Consider the following 23,864-nt stretch of genomic DNA (forward strand, 5'->3'; position numbering starts at 1 on the left):
ACAGCAGTAGTAACCCAAACTAAGATAAGAATATTCCTCTAGTCAATTCCCTCATGAGCCAAAACCAGTGATCTACCTAATTACATAGAGTGATTTTTCAATTCACACAGATCATGCCCTATTCTGAAATTGTATAAAAATCTCCCACTATTACATTTGGAGCAAATGGATTTGTTCAGGAATAAAGCAAGAGACAAACACTTATCGGGGATACAAAAGATTTAATCAATACTATTAACTATTTCGATCTATCTGGCGTCTACAGAACACTAAACATAGCCACTGTGGAACACGTACTCTTTTTCCAGTGTATATGTAACAGGTTGATAAGCTCGTGTCTTCGACACTTGGTCCACAACTGCATCATCAGAAGATGGCGGAACCTTCCGGACATGGCACCTGGCTGTCCGCAGGTCAAAGGAGCAGGCTTGAGGGTTATAGATCAGTCCTACATTTAACCTGAGCTCTCCGCTTCTTTTTCTTTTTTTCTTTTTATAAAGAATCACGGGGACTATTGACGGTTGATGACTTTTTCTTATTATTTATTTAATGTATGTGAGTACACTGTCTTCAGACACACCAGAAGAGGGCATCAGATCTCATTACAGATGGCTGTGAGCCACCGTGTGGTTGCTGGGAATTGAACTCAGGACCTCCAGAAGAGCAGTCAATGTTCTTAACCGCTGAGCCATCTCTCTGCTTCTTCTTAACTCTCTGTATTTTGAGGCAAAATAAATTCTTCCCTTGCTTCCCTGTGGCAATCTGTCACAGCAAAAAGCATTGTCTTCACTGGGTGACCATTGCTATGATATGAAACGCCATGACCTAAGCCGCTTGGGCGGAAAGGGTTTATTTCAGCTTACACTTCCACATTGCTGATCATCATCGAAGGAAGTCAGGACTGGAACTCACACAGCGCAGGAACCTGGAGGCAGGAGCTAAATCAAAGGCCATGGAGAGGGCGCTGCTTATTGGCTTGCTCTCCGTGGCTTGCTCAGCCTGCTTTCCGACAGAACCCAGGACCACCAGCTCAGAGGTGACCCCACCCCCAATGGGCTAGGCCCTCCCACATCAATCATTAACTAATGTAACACCCGACAGGCCTGAATATAGGCTGAACTTACTGAAGAATTTTCTCAGTTGAGACTCCCTGCTCTCCAGTGACTCTAGCTTGTTTCAGGTTGACATACGACTAGTCAGCACAAGCACAGTAGCCAATAAATAGACAGCTCACAGGACGGCCCTTCAGAGAGCCTGAATCATCCTATTTCTGCTGCAGTACAACTGAAGTGGGAAGCAGCCAGGGAGATGACAATAAAACAAAAGCTTTCTACAGAATAGAAAAGGAAGAAACTGTAGAACTCTCTCCCTCCCCCGGAGAGAGGATGCCCTGAGAATTCACAACCCTCCTTGATACCATCCTCCTCTTTGCAAAGCCTTTCCTTTCACCTTCCCAATTCATCCTTCCTTCAAAGCCAACTTTAAACTTACCTTGGTTGCCAGGAAGCAGTTGTCATTATTAATTTCCAACTGCAATGCTGTCCATATCTCTATTAGCGCCCAACCAACTCTTGTCATGAGGAATTATTTAACGTCTGGCGTGTCTGAACCCTAGCTCTTAGACACAAAGGTCAGCTATTTGGTGATATAATTTGCATCTTAGAGCCTCACTATCCATTGATTGATCCGTCAGCAGTGATGCGTTTATTAGGTAGCAAGCTCTCAGGTTCAACCCCAGACCTCCTAAATGATATGCATACTTTTTAAACTTATTTTTATTTTCCAGCAGTGTCTTATTATGTAGCCCAAGTTGGCCTCAAACTTCACATCGCCATGAACCAGTCTACTCCCAGGCTGTTTCCCAGGAGTCTGTCACTATTCCCCTGATTAGAGTCTGTACTGTAACAAGAGCTGCAAGTCAGTAGGAAAATCTATTGAACGCTATGCCTTATGGTACTGCTTTCAAATTCATCGCATTTTAAATAGAAGCAATCTAATAAATATGATTCAAGTTTACCTAAAAATAGGCTGGGTTTTGTTTTGATGTTTTGAGACAAGATCTCACTATGCAGCTTTGGCTGGCATGGAATTCCCTATGTAGACCAGGTCGGCCTCAGACTCAGTAAGAGATCTTGCCTTGCCCTTGCCTCTGCCTCTTAAATGCTAGAGCTAAAGGGACACACCCCCACACCCAGAATGGCTTTGATTCTTAACAACCAAGGAACACAGAAAGAAGTAAAGGCCAGGAACAAAAAGTCGCTTTCCAGGAATACAATGTTTAAGGGTGCATTACAGCAGACCTAAAGTCCACGCACATGACAACATACTGTGACCATTTGAACAGGCTTTATTTATGTCTTTATTACCTGCTCTAGACATCTGCAAATATATGCTGATGGTTAACCAGTCACTAAGAATAATGGCACACCACAGGAAACAGAAACGAGGTGGTGGTTTAAGCCTCTTCCGCCACTAAGTAGATGAAAGTTGACACTTCAGTCATTTTATAATATTTACTCCAAAATTGACTTAGTGCTTTTGCTTTTAAATGCTACCCTAAAACTATTTCTAGGCTTACAAGTTTATATAATTTACGGGAATACCAAAAAACACGCATATTTATGGAGTAAGGAAAATAGAGTCTCTCATTTAGAATAGGCAAAGGTGAATTCCCTTTCTGTTACTCTGGAGGACTTGTGATATGGTTCTGAGATGTGAAGCCAAAGGCACCATTCACCACGCCCCCTTCTTAAGAACACACAATTTCTCTTCTAGCCTTTAATTCAAATATGCATCAGAATTACCTATGCATATTATTCAACTTTATCTTTTAAAAGAAGAAAGCAGTTCATTAGGAGGTAAGGTACAGGATAACTGGAGTTGAGGATGCAGCTCTTCGGCAGACGCATGCAGACGCTTACAAGGCTCTACATTCAAGACGGGTAAGGGATGAGAGACAAAACCCACTGGAACTTTATTTCGACACAGCAGTATTTAAAAGTCATTGTTTCTAGGTTAAATAGGTAAATTAATAGCTTGCATTGGGTGCCCAGTTTCTTTCTCCTGCTTTGGAAACAACTGGTCCATTCTTTCCTCTTGCTGATGCCTATTCTTCACTACTCCATTTAAGCAGAGCATCAACACCTAACCCCTGGTCTCTCTGACGGGAGAGAAAGAATACTTTCAAACGAGGTCTCTTAGGGACAAGCAGGAAGTGTCACCATGTGTCCCTATCACACTCACGTCTTTGTTCTGTGTAAAATACTGACAGATACTAAATACTATAAGGACTCACTGATACAAATTATTTCAAAGCTGGCCATGCCATGGGAAGTGAAAAGAATCATACATGTATCTGGGGATACATGTATTCAAGCAGCCTACTGTTTGTCCATTTAATGTGGACTATGGGATTAAAGTCACATATGAAATTCTACATATTATTCCACACTGTGAATAATGAGTGGACCAAAGTTTTAATAAGATATCACTTTATATCCTTCAAAAAATTGCCATTGCTTTTGGTGACTTGGGACGACAGCTCAGCCTCCACAAGCAACACAGAAACCAGGATGCATATTCACTTTCCTTTGGGTAACGACAGAAACCTTCAAATCCCTTCACTGGATGGCTTAGGACCATCCAGTTGCAAAGGACAGGGACAGAGAACTTGTTTCCACTGAAAGTGTTTCATGCTCACTGGCTCTAAAGTTTACTCAATGACAATAACTTGATATTTAGTTGACAGCTGTGTAATACCAATGCAGCCAGAAAAGTCACTCTTTGGAAAAGCGATTTTTAAAAGCTTTTAAATAGTTTTTAGAGGATGTTCAGTGGGGATGATAAGCATTTGATCCAACTCAATTTGATGCCTAAAGGACCAGAGAGTCCCACAGGGTCAGACAAAATGTCACCGAAGCACCCCTAGAAAGAACAGCCCTCAGGCAGGCAGGTCAGAATCGATAGACACAGCATTAGGCAAAGAGCATCCTGAGTATGAGATAAACGTCTCAATGGATGTGCAAGCGCCTCAGGCAGATGTCAGCAGAATGACCACAATGCTCTACTCTGATCGACATCAAAACTTCAGTCAGCCCAAAAAAATATTAAAGGTCTCTCATGAATTGATCACTGTTCTGGACACTGTGAAACTAGTCATTAAGTGACAAAAAAAAAATTGCTTACTTTAGTAGATGGGAGAGTCTGTGCTAAGCCCTCTGTGAATACAGTGATGCCTTGTGGTCGATGTTGGTCACAGAGTTCGATGATGAACTGAGCAGAAAGCACGGGCAGTCGCTAAGGCACAGTGAATGGCAAAACAGCGCAAATGCCTCAAACCGCGATACAAGGCAGGGCCAAAAGTTCAGTTTCTGGGCTCAGGCTACTGGAAGGCCAAGAATAAAGGTCTAGTTCATTCGGCTAAATAAGTCGATGCCTGCATCAAGTCTAAAAAGAAACGAAGGAAGATGGCGAAGCAGAAAGACTGTTCTGTTCTTCTGAGATCCTGAATGAACCTCTGAAGAGTGGGATGGCTCTGTGTTTAAGAACAGGATCTGGTCAGACGCTGGGAACCGTTAGAAACATGTTAGTGTTAGATGGCCTAACTTCAAAACACAGGCCATGTCAGGAACAAAGAGGCCAAGAGATCAGTAGAGATGTGCTCAGAGTGAGAGTGGGGATAGAAAACAATCTGAAGGCAACGAAATGAAATTCTTGTCCGAGAAGCCTGGAACAAGGTAGGACAGAGCAGAACAATACGTCGCTAAGTCAGAAGCCCTGGCTTTTAATTCTTGGTATGGTCTAGGTGAGTCTTACTCATCTTTTTCGTTTATTCTTTGTCATTTATTTTTTTGTTGTTGTTGTTTGCTGTTTTTCAAGATGGGGTTTCTCTGCATAGCCTTGATTGTCTTGGAACTCTCTCTGTCGACCAGGCTGATCTGGAACTCAGAGAAGGCTGCCTACCTCTGCCTTCCGGGCGCCGGGATTAAAGGCATGTGCCCCTGCCATCTTAAAATTAGAATAACACAAACCGATCAGAAGACTCAGATGAGAAGTTATGAGTATTCTCTCTCTAACCTACAAGAAACCAGGGGCTACGTAAAATGTAGCTGTATTCTGTCCATGGTTAGCAGACAGGAGCAGTAATTCAGCCACTACATAGTAAAGACCAGAGCTAAAGTAAAAACGATGTGAACTCTTAGCACTGGGAGAGGAGAAAAATACAGTACGTGAGTCTCTGCTAAGACAGAAGCTACAGTGTTGGCATCTAGGGGTATGTGGAAGCGAATTCTTATAAAAATGTAAGAATTAAGGAGAGAGATGGATACCATATTCAGACAACATGAGCCATACAAGCGTGAGCTACTCTGGAGGCTAAAGTGGAAGGAATGGAGAGGCTCAAGGCTGTCCTGAGTCATAGCAGGGATTCAAAGTCCTAGGTAAGAACCTATCTCAAAGTTTAAATAAATAAACAAACAAGGGGGGAGCAGCTGTCAGTCCCAGGCCACCAAAACAAAAACAACACACTTTTTATTGCATACTGATCCTAACGTGCTATCTGGGTTTATTCACACGAATCTGAAGTTCACTCTTCCAGGGTAAATGCACACCTTTCCCTGGCTGCAACCAATTAAATACTGACTCTTCCGCATCGATCTTTGAAGCAGACGGCTTCCCTATGATCCAAGCTCATACGTCCACAGACAACCTGACATCCTCCTATCGCGATGCCCGGTATTCAGAGCATGTCAACTTGACACAGAGCTACTGATCTCATCACTCTCTCGAAAACATCAATTTCCTCTAAAACTCACTTTCCTCTTGGGAAGCCATGTGCCTGCTACTATCTCAAAGGCACACCTAACAGAAGACTGAGGACTGGAGCTGTTAATGACAACAGAACTCTACCAGTGGCAAATGTTCAGCATACCTGGGGTCCTTGTTGAGATCTTTGTATCTCAACACACCATCATTCTACCCAGGGGGGAAAAAAATCCACTGGGATTGATGAGGACACATAGGAAAAGAGATATGCAAATAAAAGGAGACGTTTAAGTTGCACCAAAATGGCATCAGAAAGGAAATAGTCTAGAAAAATTCCACAGAGGCTATTGTGTCTATCGCGGTCAAATCAAAGCTGACCAAGCAGTAAACACTATTAACTACCAGGAAAAGGATATGTGGATGATGTGTGAGGATTTACATGCATGCTCAGATGTATGCGTGCACTTACGTTTCTGTGGGTATGAATGAACAGCTGCTCATAAATCTTTGTGATATAGATAAGAGATAGATAGATAGATGATAGATAGATAGATGATATATATGTATATGTATATATATGTATATATATATATATTGAAGTTTATATGAAGGAAATGAAAAAAACAAGATTAGTACAGAGTTGGAAAAGCATTAAGAAGGTTAGGCATAATACTGAAGATTATGACGTTGCAATGACTGGATTTCATGGGACTTAATCATTAAGTCCTTAAATTGCCACCATGGAAAATAATGAAGTCCTTGCTTCTGCCTCCAAAGGTGGCTATTGTGATTACAATGGCTGCCAGGGCCGACTCCTCCAACAGGTTACACATGGTGTGAGCACCTTCGTTTTTGGCACGTTTTATAAAAGAGCCTTGAGGTCTTGTACTGACATGCAGACTCTCCTAACCAAGCCGAGTTCATCTTTTTTCTCCCTCTGCTCTCTTCTTTTAGGGGTTAAATCCAGGGCTTCAGGCATTCAAGTAATCTATGTAGCTGCATCCCCAGCCCTTGGACTGAATTCTTTACGGGCAAGATCCATAGCCAACTCATCACGCACTACCCTAGCAGAGCACATTGAGCCTTTCTTCTGTTCTTAGCAGGTTTCAATAGCAAGTTGAAACAACTACAGTGATAGATGGGTTGATGTCTATATGCAGGTGAGGGCGGGCACAAGATAAGGCAAGGTCTGTGATTGGGCAGTGAGAAAGAAAGGCCGGCTGAGAATTTTAGAGATGGGACAGAGAGTATGGAGAAGGATAAGGAAGGAAGATGGAGGAAGAGAAGGACGACCCAGATCGAAGTGGCTTTATATAGCCATAGGTAGGTCAATCTCATAAGGGATGGATAATTTGTCTGATCTAGGTGGGCAGTTTATATCAATATCAATTTGCTCTGAGTTCATTGTGCGGACGCTTTGTGGATTGAGAATTGACTGATATAAATCTGATTGATAACTTACAAGTCACTAGAGTTTTGATTTTGCTGGGCTATGGGGATTTGTGACAGCTAACCGCAAGACAGGCAGTGGTTACATGGGGCTGGCTTGGCAGTGACCCGCCACGGTTACTTAAGAGAGATGAGTGGTCACTGCTGGGGCTTGCCATGGAGGCAGGGAGACGGCCTCTGGGGCCAGAGAGTAGCCGGTGCTAGCGTGGAATGGTGTAAAATCCTTTTTTGATATTTCCCGCTACGGTGATATATATTAAGTCTGAGCCAAACTTAAATGGAATGGTCAGAGATGAGAACCCTTACCGCCCTTAAAACTTCAACTCTTTTGCTACTAGGATAGGTCTAAGTAATTCCCACTATACCATGAGCTTTTTAGTAAATCCCTACTAAATGTTTGTACAAAACAAAGATATAATTCACTTCACACTCAAGACCTGAGTCACAAAGAGGTGTCGCATAATTTTTCTACAGGACCCTTTACCACACCCCGCAACGAATCAGGGGAACTGACGTAAAGAAACGTAAACTCAAAGACCGACACTGGCCAAGGCACGTTTTAAAGACGAGATTATAAAGGAAATGTTATCGCATGAATATAACTATATCTAATATTCAAAGGAATTACAAAGACGATTGCTTCTGGAAGCAGAAATTCTTGGGGGGGTGCTTTTTTTTTTTTTTTTCAGGGAAATAGAGACTATGACTCTGATTCGAATATACACAAAGCATCTAAAATACGTAAGCACGGCCTGCACTGTCGATGTGGGGATTTTAACTGTGACTGTGAATGGTACTTGTCCTTTCTTATATGGCACTGTGGGTAACGAGGATGCTGTCTCAGAAGGTTAGAGTCAGGTGGCTCTTCTGCCTGGCAGAGAGAGCAGAATGTCTTCATTCTCTGAGCAGTGTATGTAGCTCTCTGCTAATGACCTCTCATTACCGCATCCATTTAACTGTGAGTCAGTCAGCTTGGAGGACCGACTTAGCTCAGTAAGGAGAGGACAGGTCGGGAGAAATGATCATCGCCACTCAGAAGCAAAAGGTGGGAGAGAGATCTCCGAGGGTGAGAAGAGGAGGCGGGCCAGTGGGGACTCAGACACAATTAGGGAGCAAAGGGCTGGAGAGCACAGGCTACAGGTTACAGAATAGCCAAAGAAGAGCCGGAAGGTTTCAAACACCTTGACTGAATGACCACGTGGTTTGCAGTTTATTAAATTATAAGTCTGTATCTCATAAACAAGCACGAAGATGTCAATTTCAGAAGGAATAAAACTGAATTAATGGGAAATGTAGAGCCAAGAGGAGAGAAGAAATCAACCAGCCCTTAGAAGTTCCTCGGCAGACGCTATGCTAACATGGCTTTGCTGCCTCGAGTCATCGTATTTGTGCTTGGGAATTTAGGCACGGCGCAGAACCAAAATCGGTGCCTTCGAACCTTCCCGTCCTCCTCCTGCACTCCACCCTACGGTAGCTTAATGAGAATGCCCTCAAAGGCTCACATACGTGAACGCTTGGTTTGGAGTTGGTGGAACTGCTTGGAAAGAACTGTCTGTCTGTCTGTCTATCCACCCACCCACCTATCTCTATCTCTATCTATTATCTATCAATCATCTATATCCATCCATCCATCCATCCATCGCCTATGAATCAAGATGTAAGCTCTCCAGCACCATGCCTGCCTGCCTGCTGCCATGCTCCCTGCCTTGATGACCAGGGACTTTAACTAACCCTTTGGAGCTGTGAGCCATAATGAACTCTTTTAAAACTTACCTTAGTCATCGTGTCTCCTAACAGCAATTAAAAAAAAAAGTAACTAAGACACACGCCTAATTAGTGATGTTTCTTTGAAAAGCACAAACACTGGCCTAGACGAACCAGCCTCTCAGTGAGCAAACGCAAAACATAAGTGGCTTACCCTTGTACTGCTGTCTTTATCAAAAGATGCCCAGCTGTCCTGCACACGCATTCTAAGGCCACAACAAAAGAGCCAGTCAGATTATTATGTTTATATTTATGCAAAGGTAAGCACAAAACTTTCAAAGTTTCCCAACAAACTCTGATCAGTAAATATTAGAAAGCAAGAATCAGCTTGTTTGCTAATGCTAATATATTTTAGACTGTATTATCTAGGTTCATTCAGTCTCTTGGTGAGTTCTGTTCAGGGGTCTGTCTGTGTGTGTGAACCTCTGTCTGTATCTCACATTCGTTCTATATCCAAGTCATGGATTCTTGATTACAGTTTACGTGAATCCCCGAATGTACTACAGCCCTCCGGGGGTCATAGGATAAAAGGGAAAGCTGGACAGCTAACTTGCCACAGGCCTGGGTGACACGGAGGTGAAATGATTCACAAAGTGCCCAAGGTTAGACTGGTGACAGCGCCCACACGCAAACACAGTCTAATGGCAACTTTCAATTCTGAGGAGCCCAGGTAGGTTCAAAGAGAGCCCCATTGGAACAAAAGAGGTTAGGCTTCCCTCACAGAAAGGAAATTTTCAAATTTTTACTTAATCACTTGTGCTTGGTTTCAACATCCAGAGAAAGTTATATAAACCAATCAAGGCAAAAACCCAAGACAGGACAAACAAAATAGATTTAAATAAAAACTAAGACCCTACAAGTACGAGTGTAATCAATGATAAGTCGTATTACCTTAATAAATCTTTAAATAACAGCTTGGTATGGCAAAAAGATCTCTGCTCCGACCTCCTTGGGGGTTTAAGACTGATCCAGACTTTCACAGTGAGGTATGCCCACTCACATGCAAATGTAAATTAGGTCCAATGCCCCTGATTTTTAACAAACAATGCCAATGACCACTCTGTTAACTCCGGGTGGGGATGAGGAAGAAGTACCTACCCCGAGACAAATGCCTTACTTACCCAAAGTACATCACCGCTGAACTAAATAGTCCCTCTGTCAAGTTATTTGTCTGCTATGGGAAAAAACAATAACGGCAGTCGTAATTGCCACTTGAAATGATTTATTAAATGCCAATGTATATTTCTGGCATCATTGCGAAAAGTCAGACAGATATAGCTATCATTTAATACGTATATACATATTCCTATATATACAAATACAGATAGAAACACATAACATATAGACACACTTGCCTGCATACATGCTCTTATATATGTATGATACAATTTAATATAGTACAATTACTATAATTTAATACTACAATTTAATATAGTATCCCTTTAATTCCAACAACAAATGTATCACAAATTATTCTCACCTATTCAGGCCATGTAGACTTTCAACATTTGAGCAACTAATGCACTGTTTCCACTTGTAGTGCTCTAGTGAAAGGGAAGAAAATAATGGAATGTGGATGAGATAGTTCCCACCCACATTACCAGACTATCCCAAGTCATCCTCACTGATCGTCAACCGCTGTTCTGGACAGGAGCAGTTGTCTCACGTTACAAATGAGCAAGGCTGACGAGACCACTGAGGCACCCGCCTCACAGCCTGGCCTTAGTAGACACTGGAATTAACCGACACAGATCACAACCACCCACACGCTCTAACAACGTTTTCTAAAAATAGAATAAATACAATCCAAGCATCAGAAGATACTAACTGTCACAAAACTGGTATCAAATTATGCTCAAACTTAGAAGTCCAGCATCATTAAAAGCCTTTGAATTACTCAATGTTGACAGCAATACTCTCGGGAATCGTGTGAAAGATAAATGAAAAACGGGATGTCCCGGAGTGATAGAAAATAAACTAAAGCTAACGAAAGAAATTTTACATTCAAAGACAAGAACCGAACTGGTGGGGAGGAAGGAGTAAAGTCTAATTACATAAGAAATCAGTTTAAAAATAAAACCAGGGACAACTAAGAAGGCAAGCTAACCAATGAAAATCCGACCCAGAACACGATGCTGCATTGTCTTGCATGCACTGGCAGTCAAAGAAATGGATGCTACACTTGGGTTGAAGAAGCCAGGGAGCCAGGAATGAGATCCACAATCTCGAGTTCATGGTTCATCCACAGCTTCCGGTTTGGGACAGGACAGATGCACACCAGGTGAGCAGTAGACTGCTGGAAACAGGTTCTCTGGGCTGAACTGAGACAGAAAGTGAGAGAGGTGCCTCACAGAGCCTCTCCGCGGCCGGCCCGGTTACAACCCTATATTGGGCTCATCACCAGTGGTTTAGTATAGTACTTAAGGCAAACGTCTACAATGCTCTCATAAGTGTGTCTTGATCTGAGGTGCAAAGTTCCGATTAACCATCAGTCCGTCTTTTTCTCAGAAGCTTGCCCATTCTGGGTGAGCAGCACCCCAACCTTTGACCTCAGGAAAAGGCCGAAGGTAAGGTTACTGCCAGTGAACACGCATCGGGAACAATAAAAGGAGATGACAGCACAGCGTTTACATCTATATCTGTACTAAACAACGCTTACTGGTTCAATTTACTGAATCTAACATCCATCACATTAAATTACTGAAAAGGGAGAGGGGAATGCGTATTCGAAATGTGATTCCTTAATGTAAGTTTCTGGAAAACACTGTAAAGTGAGGGTGTCAGGCTCAGGCTACCAAGGATACATGCCGATTACCTGACTAAGATAGGAAAACACGTATGAGAAAAGACTGAAAGAAATACAGCAGAATTCTAACCGTCACTGTATTAGACAGTGGACTACGGTCGGTCGTCTTCTTCCTCTGTCCCGCGGTACTCTTGTTAATGTGATATTACTTCAATAATGGGGAAAATTGAATAAACTGATTTCCTTATAAAATTAAAAACGGACCTAGAGACAGTCAGACTTGAAGAGCCTCAGATGCATTTCCTGTTTGTAAGTACCAGTCTTCCTTGAAAATGTCCATAAAGAAGGCTTCCGATGGCTCTGGGTATCTCACCACCCCATCAACTCTAGATACCAAAGAAAATGAATACAGTAAAAGAGGGCCTGGTCCGACAGCCCAGAGACTAAAGGCCCTTCCCTGCTCAGTAAATGTTATTATTGCACAATTCTGAACCTGAATTTAGTTTCTGGATCCCATATGAAGTTGGACAGAGACAACTCACCCTCCACAGCTGCCCTCTGACCTCCATCCAAGGGTCCAAACACATCATTTTATACACACACAATAGCAATGACAAACAAATTTACTGTAACATGCAGATCTCTGCCCTGCTAGTTTACGCACTGAAGTATTCTTGAATCCATTCTACAATGTGGTCACTTATTGCCAACATTGAAGAGAAAAAGCACGATAAAACATTACCTATGGTTTCAAAACTCGTATGTAAGCAATCCAGAAAGAACACTCACAAGTTAGGATCTAATTTTGTCCCTATCACCTTATGTGAAACAAATTAACAACAGTTCAACTCAAAATCTAATCCTTAGTATAGTAGTAACACCTCTCTCTCTCTCTCTCTCTCTCTCTCTCTCTCTCTTCCTCCTCCGTCTCACCACCCCCCCACACACACACACCTACCTCAAAACCGTGTCAACTGAAAGACTATTTGGGAAAAAAATTAAAATGGTGTATTCTTCTAAACTGTAAAGAGAAATTCGGCACAGCAGGGCAGGGTGGTATGTGCTTTATATATGTAAAGGCGGGTGGCTCATCAGCGAGGGCCTTAGGTATTTACACGGTGTTGTACCATTCACTGCCATAAAGCAATCAAACAATCAAAAGCAGGCAGCAATGGGTCACACACCTTGGAAGGACTAAGCCAATCACCGGAGTCTGTAATGTAAGCGAAAGACACACTCTACCAAATTCATCTGTAACATTACCTTCCCAGTCCGCGGCAAAACCGCTTTCCACGTTCACGGAAAGCAAAAGCACTTTTACGTGGTCATCTTTTTTAATCCTTTCCCAAAGAGAGTACCCAGCAAGACCATGGTTGACACAGGCAAGAACTCAGACTGCAACAGACACCAGACCATCTATTCAGGGCTCGTCCTACTGTGCTATAAGTCTAGCTAGCAGAAGGAGTTTGCAACCCCATAAGAACAACAACAATATCAGCCAACCAGACTCCCCCAGGGCTCCCAGGGATTAAACCACCATCCCAAGAGTACATAGGGATGGATCTATGGCTCCATCTGCATAGGCAGCATCAATGGGAGGAGAGGCCCTTGGTCCTGTCAAGGCTCAATGCCCCAGTGTAAGGGAATGTCAGGCTGGGGAGGTGGTAGGGGGGTGGGTGGGTGGGTGGGTGGATGGGTGGGTGAGCAAGCACCCTCATAGAAGCAGGGAGAGGGGGATGGGATATCGAGTTTCTGGAGGGGAAACCGGGAAAGGGGATAACATTTAAAATATAGATAAAAAATATGCAATAAAAGAGAGACTGGACAGGAAAAAAATAAGTCTGGCTAGCCCTTATTATTAATAGTTTCTGTCACAATAGTTTATGTAATACCAGTACATGATTGACATTCAATCATTATGTGATGAATACGTGAACTGAGATCCAAACACTAAAGATTAGAATGACTCCTGTCGAGGACAGAGATGTTCTGCACCTCACTGGCACACCGTGATAAGGGACCTCGGCTTGTCTTCCCTAGGGTCTCTTATTTCTGCTGGCCAGAAGGGGTCTCTCTGATTCGGAACACTGTCTGACTTTGTAGCTACGCCAAAAAAAAATGTGAATGTCTACTCTGAAATATTTATATAATATTCCATATTATATACGTGTAGATATAATTTCCTCACCATATTCAGAGGTCTGAGATACCTTCATGCCTAGTGACAGCTTTCCAAAGTAGGGAATTATGTCTAATCCTTGATCTACCCTTGGAGGCTTAGCTGATGAGGGGGCCTAATAGTCTTATCTTCCCACATCGACAGCCGAACTCTTTTCTTGTTCTTTCCTCTTACCGGAACAGAGAATGCAGCTGAACCGTCCCAGTTAGATTAACCCCAAGGTTAAAGTGTGAACGACCTCTGGACATTTAGATATCTATTTGCTTCCTGTCGATAATAAGAAACATTCAAATACTCAACTGTAATGATGCCGTCCATGTAAAACATTACCACCTTCTTTATAAAAGAAACAAAAAAGGCACGATGTGTTTTATTGTGGAGGAAGGAGGTGGGCATTATAGGAAAAGGGACTGTGATGCTAAGAACAGGGTGGCCCCAAAAGCTCTCTATAAAGGGATGCATACTTTTTAGATGACCAGCCTCCCTTATGACCAAAACATGATCCGTTCTTTGTGTCCCTCTGAAACAAGGCTGAGAGATCCCGAAATGACGTGGTTAACCGGCTGTGTAGTGAAGCAACCTGCAAACAGCACCCTCAAAATCAGACTTCTGTCTCTGTGTCCCCTTCCCAATCTCTACAAACAATCCTTGCCCCCTCCTATTCTCCTGCCGCCTTCCCTAAAGTAAGATCATTACTGGAAGATGTGATAATTCTTTAGTATATTGGGGGGTGGAGGGACCACTTAAGAACCAAGATGGGGCTTAGGCGGTAACCACATGCCCCGGGCCTAGAATTCGTAAGGGAGGGAAGGGAAATGGGTATGCTTTAAATTATTTCATAATTAGACTGTTAGCTATTGCACTTATAAGACTGTTGTGAAAGCCCAATGTGTTATATGCAAATACTAAAGATATCTTGTATAAGCCAGGTGTGGCAGCACACGCCCTTCATCCCAGCACTCAGGCGGCTCTCTACAAGTTCAAGACCAGCCTGGTCTACAAAGTCCAGGCAAGCCAGGGTTCTGTTACCCGGAGATACCCTGTCTTCAAAAAACAAACAACAGCAAAACGAAACAAATCAAAACAAAAGCTTGTATGATATTTTTTTTTAACAACACAGTTCTGATAGTTTTCATATTTCAATATGCCAGGATCGCAAAACCTTAGACTGGGTTTCTGCCACAAGGGCCTTTCTTTCTTTACCTTTGCAAGGTCTTTATCAGAATTACTAGTTAAGTCCTAGAGTTGAGAGATTCATGAAGCAAAACAAATGGACAGCAATAGTGGAGACACTCATCCTACCGCCAGCTCAAGTTTCAATACATGTCCTTAAAGAGTTAAAACTATCGGTACCTAATGCCATCAAGTTATATATACCTCATTTCTAGAGGATTCAAGAAAAACATAAAGTCCTAGGTCCACACTGCAAATCAACAGAAGACTGCTGTGTGACCTCAGATAGAGGCGTCTACATCTCTGGGCCTCTGCCGTCAACTCTCAGTTAAGGAGCGCTGAGCAGCTAGACTGCTGGAGGGGCCTTTTTGCTCTAAAACCCACTTTGCCAATAATTCTAGGACACCAAAACTATGTTTAACACACAATTTCGCTAACTTCTAAGAAACAAATGGCAAGTGGATTTTAATGTACTTCTTAAACATACAGCAATGTCTCATAATAATCACGGAAATACTCTCTGACTGGACTGTCACTTGCTTGAAATGAAACTGCAACCGAAGGAAAACTATTTTCACACTCTGAGAAGATTAAAGAGTTAATCCACAGGGGAAAAAAACAGATGAAAGACAGTTCATAAATGCCCGGTTCAGAGGAAATACTAAAATACCGGCCAATTTGCTGCTTAGGATCGAAACTGCTCCAATCATCTGAAGTCTATATTGCCTTTTACAGATATGCATCTTGCTTCGTCATCTGGATAATACCAGACCACGAATAATTTGCCCAGAAAATAATGATTCCTAAGTCAGAGTCTCACAGGCATGCAGTATGTCTTAGGGAAGAAAACCCAGAATAAATATTGCATTGTTTGGAAGAAAAATCGATGAGACCGAAGAGCAGATTATGGTGTTAGCCTCCCGGGAAAGGTCTGTCTTCACGGCTTCACTGAAAGCCCTGGTACACATTCACTACCCCAGACCCACTCATCAGAACAGCAGGCAGTTAGCAAGTCAGACAGCAGGAGGGCAAGCAGCCACGGTAATGAAATACGAAACCTGAAATCCGGCGCTATTCTAATAAGCCTGTTCCACCACACCTTTTACCCTTAAGGGCTGGTGAGTTTTTGTCAACTTTACACAAACTCTAGTCACCTGGGAAGAAAGAACCTCAACGGAGGAGCTGCCTCCGTCAGACTGGCCTGTGGGCGTGTCTGTAGGCATTTTCTTGACCAATGATAGATGTGGGCGGGCCCAGCACTCTGATTGGAGCTACCTCCCCCCTGGGTTATATAGGAAAACACTGTTCCCCCACGGTTCACGCTTGAGCTCCTGCCCTGACTTTCCTCAATGACAGACTGTGATCAGGATGTGTAAGGTCAAATAAACCCTTTCCTCCCCCAAGCTATTTTTGGTCCTTGTGCTTATCACGGCAATAGAGAGGAAAGTTGGACAGTTATGAACCCTTATCGGAAGAAAAAGAGTTAACCCATGTTTTATAAATGAAAGGATATGGTTGACTTTCAACTCCCAGCACCTTCTATCTCTTTGGTCTCGTCTCTTTCCTCTCTAGTATTTCCAAAACTAACGATCCCAGGAGACAAAGGAGGCTGGTGTAAGTGGATCTCTGAGTTCAAGGCTGGCCTGGTCTACGAAGCCAGTCCCAAACTAACCAGTGCAACACAGTGAGTCCCTGTCTCAAATAAATAAGCAAACAAAGCAAGCTTCAGAAAGCTAGGAGCACAGCAAACTAAACACGAATTTGAGCAGGGCACAGTGGCACATGCCTTTAGGCCCAACACTCAGAGGCAGAAACAGCCTGATCTCTTTTGAGTTCAAAGCCAGCCTGGTCTACAGAGTGAGTTCAAAGACAGTCAGAGCTACACAGAGAAACCCTGTCTCAGGAGGAAGGAAGGAAGGAAGGAAGGAAGGAAGGAAGGAAGGAAGGAAGGAAGGAAGGAAGGTAGGTTGGTTTGATATTAGACACTATTCCAAACTCTCTGTCAAGGATATTAGAGCCCTGCCGAAGCCAAGCACAGGAATCTGAGTTGCCATACACAATTATATGAAAATATCAAGGGCCTTTCGGAATCTCCCTCGGTAAGGACTCCTTGGGGAATTCTGCAAGATACGGTTTTGAAAAGGAGAAAGTAACAAATTCTTGTCAACATTCAGAGAAAGGAAGCAAAAAGGGCCACATCATTTCCTAATGTCTCAAATTCTTACATAAAGAACTTGAATTGTTTTGCTGATTTTACAGTTTCTAGTTAAGTGAACGATCGATGGGGTATAGGACAATTAAGAATGGAGAGCGTGCTGTGCTCCATTTTGTAAATGCCATGAAGTACCTAAACGCATGTTCACATGGGCACGTGTCAGCAAGACAGGACTGCTATTAATGCTCAGCGTTCTGTCTTAGGGCACGCTTTGTCCGCAGTTCATTCATGGAGCACTTGCTTCCTGACACTTAATTAAAGTGGAATGAAACACGCGTGGCTTTTTTAATGCTCTAAAGAGAAAAATCTAGACGAGGTATATTCTCTGTCTTAGGGTACATTTGTCAACGTGTAAACCAGATAAAAATTACAGAGCTAAGTGATTCCGTTTTTCCGACTGAAACCATAAGCACAAGGCACGGGTTAACTGTAACACAAAATTTTCATCAGAGACAGTTTTATCGGTATTTAGATATCATGAACTTTACAGCTGGGAAGAAGTGAACGCACGTAACTGAGATACGCAAGCACACGTAAAAGTTTCTAGGAACCGGACCCAAGAGCAGCTTTTAAATTTAAGTTTAAATTTGGGTCAAAAATATAAGGAGGTGCTTGCTGTCAAGGCTTAAAACAGGACCTCAGATAAACTCCCGTCCTCTACATGGTAAGGAGGAGAAAAATGAGTCCCGCAGACTGCTTTCTGGTTGTCACAAAGGTGTGTCACGCGCGTGTACACACACAAACACACACATGCACGCACTACAGATAAGTGAAAAAATTAATTTAAACTTGAATTTTAGTTATGTAGCCTAACCCTATTTCAGGTGTCCAACTGCCACGTGAGATTGAACATCAGGGTTCTCTTCTGAATCCATCCATATCCCTTCGCAATGAAAGACAACCTAAGGACGACTCATACAAAATACCCTCAGAAGCTGAATAAAACCATTCTCCCTCAGTGAGAGACTTTCTGTTCCGCATCTTCTCCCCCAAAGATCTATGCGTCTCAGGCACCTATTTTACCAAACCTCTAAGTCCAGTAGGGATCCAGCCCATATACAGCCACCAAGCCCAGACACTATGGCGGATGCCAAGAAGTGAATGCTGACAGGAGCCTGATACAGCTGTCCCCTGAGAGGCTCGGCCAGAGCCTAACAAATACAGGGGCTGATGCTGGAAGTCATCCATTGAACTGAGAATGGGGACCCCAATGGAGGAGTTAAAGAACGGACTGAAGGAGCTGAAGGGATTTGCAGCCCCATAGGAAGAACAACAATATCAACCAACCAGATCTCCCAGAGCTCCCAGGGACTAAACCACCAACCAAAGAGTACACAGGGATGGACCTATGGCTCCAGCTGCATATGTAGCAGAAGATGGGCCTTGTCGGGCATCAGTGGGAGGAAAGGCCCTTGCCCTTGTTTCTGTGAAGGCTCCATGCCCCAGTGTAGGGGAATGCTAGGGTGGGGAGGTGGGAGTGGGTGGGTGGGTGGGGGAGCACCCTCATAGAAGCAGGAGAGGGGATGGGATATCGGGTTTCTGGTGGGGAAACCGGGAAAGGGGATAAAGTGTGAAATGTAAATAAAAATCCAATTAAAAGAAGAAGAATACAAGCACCTGGAGAGCTCTTACTTTCATGAAACACAGCCCATCCCCTTGTTATTCATTAAAGGAGAGAGATGGGTCAAATGCCTCTGTTAATTTTGTGTCCAGACACCACACTTGTATATATTTACTCCTGCCGATGATGAAGTTTGCCCCAACTGGGAAACAGGTTGGCTTGGAGGACACAGGAAAAGTTCTGTTCAGCCCCTCTCTTTGTGGACTGTCTCTCCTCCAGGATGTCGAGATAGGAATAGCCTGCCAAGGCTATTCAGCTGTAACCGACCTCATACAGGATCAGGAAGAAGCAGAGGGCCTTTTAAGCTGAGTAAAACTTGGTGAGGCACAGTCTTGTCTCTCATCTGTACGGGCTTCAGGGATAAGAACCTGGGCTGTAAATGTAAGCTTTCTGGGTTGGGACCCTGCTTCTGTCATAGACTACCAGTTTAATTTTGAAAGGTTGACTTAATAATCTTCCTGCTCCGGTCAGTAAGACAGACATAAAAATAACAACATTAAAGTCACAGATTATGAGGAATGAGGGTTTTTTTTTTTTTTTTTGCCTGATATAAAACACGTGAACGCTGTCTTGACTCTGATATATGGTTTATGTGCAGCATTTATTACTGATTTCAGCTCAGAAATCAGAGTAGCAGACACGGGACGGAATTCCCATACGTGTGGTAGAAAGTGCCAGTGGTTTTCAACCTGTGGGTTGCAACCTCTCTGGGGGTCAAACAACCCTTTCACAGGCGTCGCCTAAGGAAATCACAGATGTTTAAATTATGATTCATCACAGGAACAAAATTACAGTTATGGAGTAGCCACGAAAATAATTTTATGGTTGGGGGTGTCACCATAACATGAACTGTATTAAAGTGTCACAAGCAGCATTAGAAAGACTGAGAACCATTGGTGTGAGTACTTTATAAATATTATAATGGTATGTGAATAAAAGCTCTTTTTAGCCCATTATAATAAGTTTAAAGGGTTCAGACAAGACAGCAATGTATTTAATGGGAAAAAAAAATCCCAGTTTCAACAAACTGAACCTTTACAATGTTAGTCCCCGACGGCTCACACACCTGTTTTCCTAGCATGTGGAAGGCCAAATGACAAATGAACCTTCTCCTCAAAAAATCAGACCCACATCATTCTGTAATGTAAGGTAAGGTAAGGCAATGTAATGTAATGTAATGTAATGTAACATGAGATATTTATTGGTCATTACCACCTTAGGCCCAGTCAGTCACGACTCTGTTCGCTTCCATTGGAAGCAAGATGAGGTTTAATAGAATGATCAACAAATTCATCAATGACATTGTAGAAGATGCACGCATATGAATCTCAAATCTTTATTAAAAGATGGTTTCTCACAAGCAAATTTCCACTTTCAATATCATTCTGTGTTTCAGGTCCTCCCCCACTCTCCCACCATTCATAATCAGAGGTCCTAATAAAACAGGCTCTTAATGGCCTTCCTGTCTTTGCCTTCCATTTACCTGGCCCTGGTGCACACGCTGATTCATATTTTAAGGCCCAAAGAAAGTTAGTAGGATGAATAGGAAAAACTATCTCATCTAGTAATGGAAAATATAGTCCGGGAAAAACAGAAAAGCGGAATCAAATTTTCAATGTTTTACAACAGGAGTGTGTAAAGAATCATAAAACTGTCATCTCTGTTCTGAGGTAATTGCATTATCTGCAAAATAAAGGAATCAATATACCTTCCCATTTCCTTTTATCCCTTAAGACAATTAAAGACCCAGGACATGCAAACCTGAGCTTAATAAAGATTTGTCACTAAAATAACAATAGGAACGCTTACGTTATGTAACTTGTAGTAATTGTTCGACTAAGACGTTGACAACAGATGTTTACTAATTTCTAGATTTCTCTGAAGACAGGCTACCTTTATAATCTTTAAATTGTAAATGAGTTAGCCGTATTTTATCAGAGCGATGGAAGCCATCGCTCCATTTTATCAGAGGATGAATGCTTCATTAATTTTTCAGTGTGATGATGCTGCACTTTTCCAAGAGCAACCGTCGGAGTTCTGGCGATGCATCAAAACAGCCAAATTACATCGAATATCCATGTCCCCGTCACTAACCACAACACTGTATGTAACCTAGCCAGCAATTCAAAACTCAACCCCAGGCGTGTGTGATGTCACTGTCAACATCCACGGTGCTTAACTAACCTCAGGTGGTTTCTCCCAGTCGCCCATCTAACTAACCCTCAGGCTTGCTGACGTTGCTTGCCTTCTCCGGACCTCCAACGGGTGCAGAAGTCCCGCAACACACACCCTACCAGGTCACCTGCGAGGCCAGGTGTCGCGACGCGCGGCACCGTGGGGACCCGAGTGGGCGCGGGCCGCGCGCTTGTCACCGCGACGCTTTGTCTGCGGCTCCGAGCCGGGTGCGGCGGGGGCTGGGCCGGGGAAGGGCAAGGGACAGACACCTCGGGCCCACCTGCAGGGCGGCAGCCGCGGCGGCGACTCCCGGGGACACCGGGAGGCGCTCACCCGGAGGCCAAACGTGAGGCTCCGGTGCAGCGAGCGGCGCCCGATCCGCAGGAGTGTGGGGGTGCGGGGCGGCTGCTGCTGTTCCCGGAGAAGCCGCGATGCGACGCACCGGCCCGGGAGCGGGCAGCAGGAGAGCCCGCCCGCCCGCTCGCTCGCTCGCTCGCCTCAGCTTTCCTTCCCACCCGCAGCTCACCTGACAGCCACGCGCACCGAGCTCTCGTCCGCGGCGCCCAACATGCCTGCGGCCGCCCGGGTCCCAGCACAGTGCCGAGTGTTCGGGGCAGGCGGCGGCGGTGGTGACGGCGGCGGCGGTGGCGGTGACGGTGGCGAGGGCTCACCGCCGTGCTCCAGCCATGTTGGGCGACTGAATGGAAAGGTGGCGGCGCCGAGGCGCGGGAGGGGGCGGTGACTCAGGGCGGCGCCGCCCCTTGCCCCCACTCGCCGGGCTCCGCGCTGCCCTGCGTCAGCCGTGGCCGGTCCGGTGCGCCCCGCCCCGGCGGCACGGCCAGGCGGGCGCGGCACCGCGCGGAGGCGAGCCGACCCCCTCCCCTTCCCATCCCCCGGAGGCGCGTCCCCGCAGCCACCTGCCCCTTTAGCAGCACGGACCTTGACCCCTTTCCAGACCCGGCTCTGCCCTCTGCCCGATCCCTTGGGACGTGGAACGTTTTACCCACTCAGCCTCGTCAGTGCATTACAGTTCAGTCTTAGGAACATGCTACGTGCCCCGGACCCTGGTACTGCCAAGCGTTTCCACAACTGCTTTCCATGGAGGCGTGCACCGTGGTAAATCCTTGCAAACGGATTTTCTTTCCCTGCTGGCCTTTCAAAAGCTCCTCCCGGGATCCCGGGATTCTGTCAACAGTGTTCCATTGTGCGTTCTGCACGTCATCTTTGTCCTTCCACATGCCTTTAGATAGCTCTGTGGAAACAGCCTTTGTTAGCTTTGCCACAGAGTATCTTTTGTGGACTGTTCCGTACATTTCTGTAAATAAACATGTGGGTTCACACAAAACAGTATAACAGATTAAATATCGCTATCCAAATAAAAGCACTGGCCCAAGCAGATAGAAACTAAAATCACACACCTGTGTCGCCCTGATCAGAGAGTGTCCGAAGAGGCAGTGTATATTGGGTGAGGAAAGAAGTCTGAGCTTTCTATACCCATGGGAAGAAGGCCTGTGGTATTTATTCTTAGAGATAGTCCTGCATGCTGTTTCTTATCTTGCCACCTTTAAATCGTTACAGACAGCGTAAGTGGAAGGTTAAAAACAAACAAGGTCGTAGCGTCCTTCTGCGTGCCAAACTGGTAGCAAAGCTGTCCTCTGCCTTCCCCCTGGAGAGCCTGGCCTAGCCTCGATATTTATCCGCCAACATAATGGAGCCACATCCGTCCTAACTTGATAGGTCCAGGCCTGGATGGATCTGGTTTGACCACCTTGTTTCTGAGATAAATGTGCGTCACAAAGGACAAGCACAACAGAACACACTTAGCAACAAAGCGACATAAATTATTACCTTTTCAAAGTCTTCCCTTTAAATAGCAACAGTACCCATGTGTGTCAAAAAGAGATGTCACAGGACATGCTACAAGAACTGGGCAGGCAGCGTAAGGGGGCGGAGGACGCAAACTCCAGAGTATATAGACTAAAACCGAGAAGACCGGCCCTTCCTAAGGAAGTAGCTGTCCCCGTTCTGCCTGAACTGGATCTCCTGGCCTGTGCTGCTATGTTTCTGGTTCTGTTGCAAGTTTGCTGTTTCTCGGGTGAAAAGGCAAAAAAATCAAATCCTTGTGTGAAAACACCTTAGTTTTAAAGATTAACCAGTAATTCAGCACAAAATGGACACACCGTGCAAAACCAACCTCAGATTATGTCTGGCCAACTCTAGTCCCAAGCCACCAGACTGAAATGTGTGGCCGAATGGCATCAGTAACATCATCGGTGGTTTCAGGTTCCCATTGGACACGGTTGCAGTCAAAGGTCACATAAAACTTCAGAACCCTACATGCCGAAGGTTCTAAAATTGATGAATAATAATATTGAATTCGAATAATATTTGTTTGAAAATTCTTTATACGTATTATTTTCTTGTCCTTCCAATTAATAAACTCACATTAAAGAAAATCCCAAAGACAGAGCTTTTTGCCACGCAAGGGTTCAAATCCTGTCCCGAACATTTATTTACTGAATGCTTAGGAAGACGACTGCTATGTGCAAAAAGCGCTGGACACTAGGGATGTGGAGAATAAGCCAATGCCACGGCTACGAAGAACTTTTTATAAGATTTATTTATTTATTATATGTGAGTCCACTATAGCTGTCTTCAGACACACCAGAAGAGGGCATCAGATCTCAGACGGTTGTGAGCCACCATGTGGTTGCTGGAATTTGAACTCAGGACCTCTGGAAGAGCAGTCAGTGCTCTTAACCACTGAGCCACCTCTCCA

At 44.2% G+C, this 23,864-nt stretch overlaps 1 protein-coding gene across 1 annotated transcript in view; it reads right to left on the bottom strand.

Annotated features, from left to right (window-relative positions):
• Kif21a (kinesin family member 21A) overlaps positions 1 to 21,839 on the bottom strand; it is a 115,692-nt gene extending 93,853 nt beyond the window's left edge. Inside the window, exon 1 of the mRNA XM_032885321.1 lies at positions 21,612 to 21,839. Within this exon, the coding sequence (XP_032741212.1) occupies positions 21,612 to 21,655 (44 nt within the window). The 5' untranslated portion in view covers positions 21,656 to 21,839. The remainder of the gene's footprint in view (positions 1 to 21,611) is intronic.
• Positions 21,840 to 23,864: the final 2,025 nt, after the last annotated feature.

Source organism: Rattus rattus, chromosome 1 (genome assembly GCF_011064425.1).
Source record: "Rattus rattus isolate New Zealand chromosome 1, Rrattus_CSIRO_v1, whole genome shotgun sequence".
Classification (NCBI taxonomy): Eukaryota; Metazoa; Chordata; class Mammalia; order Rodentia; family Muridae; genus Rattus; species Rattus rattus.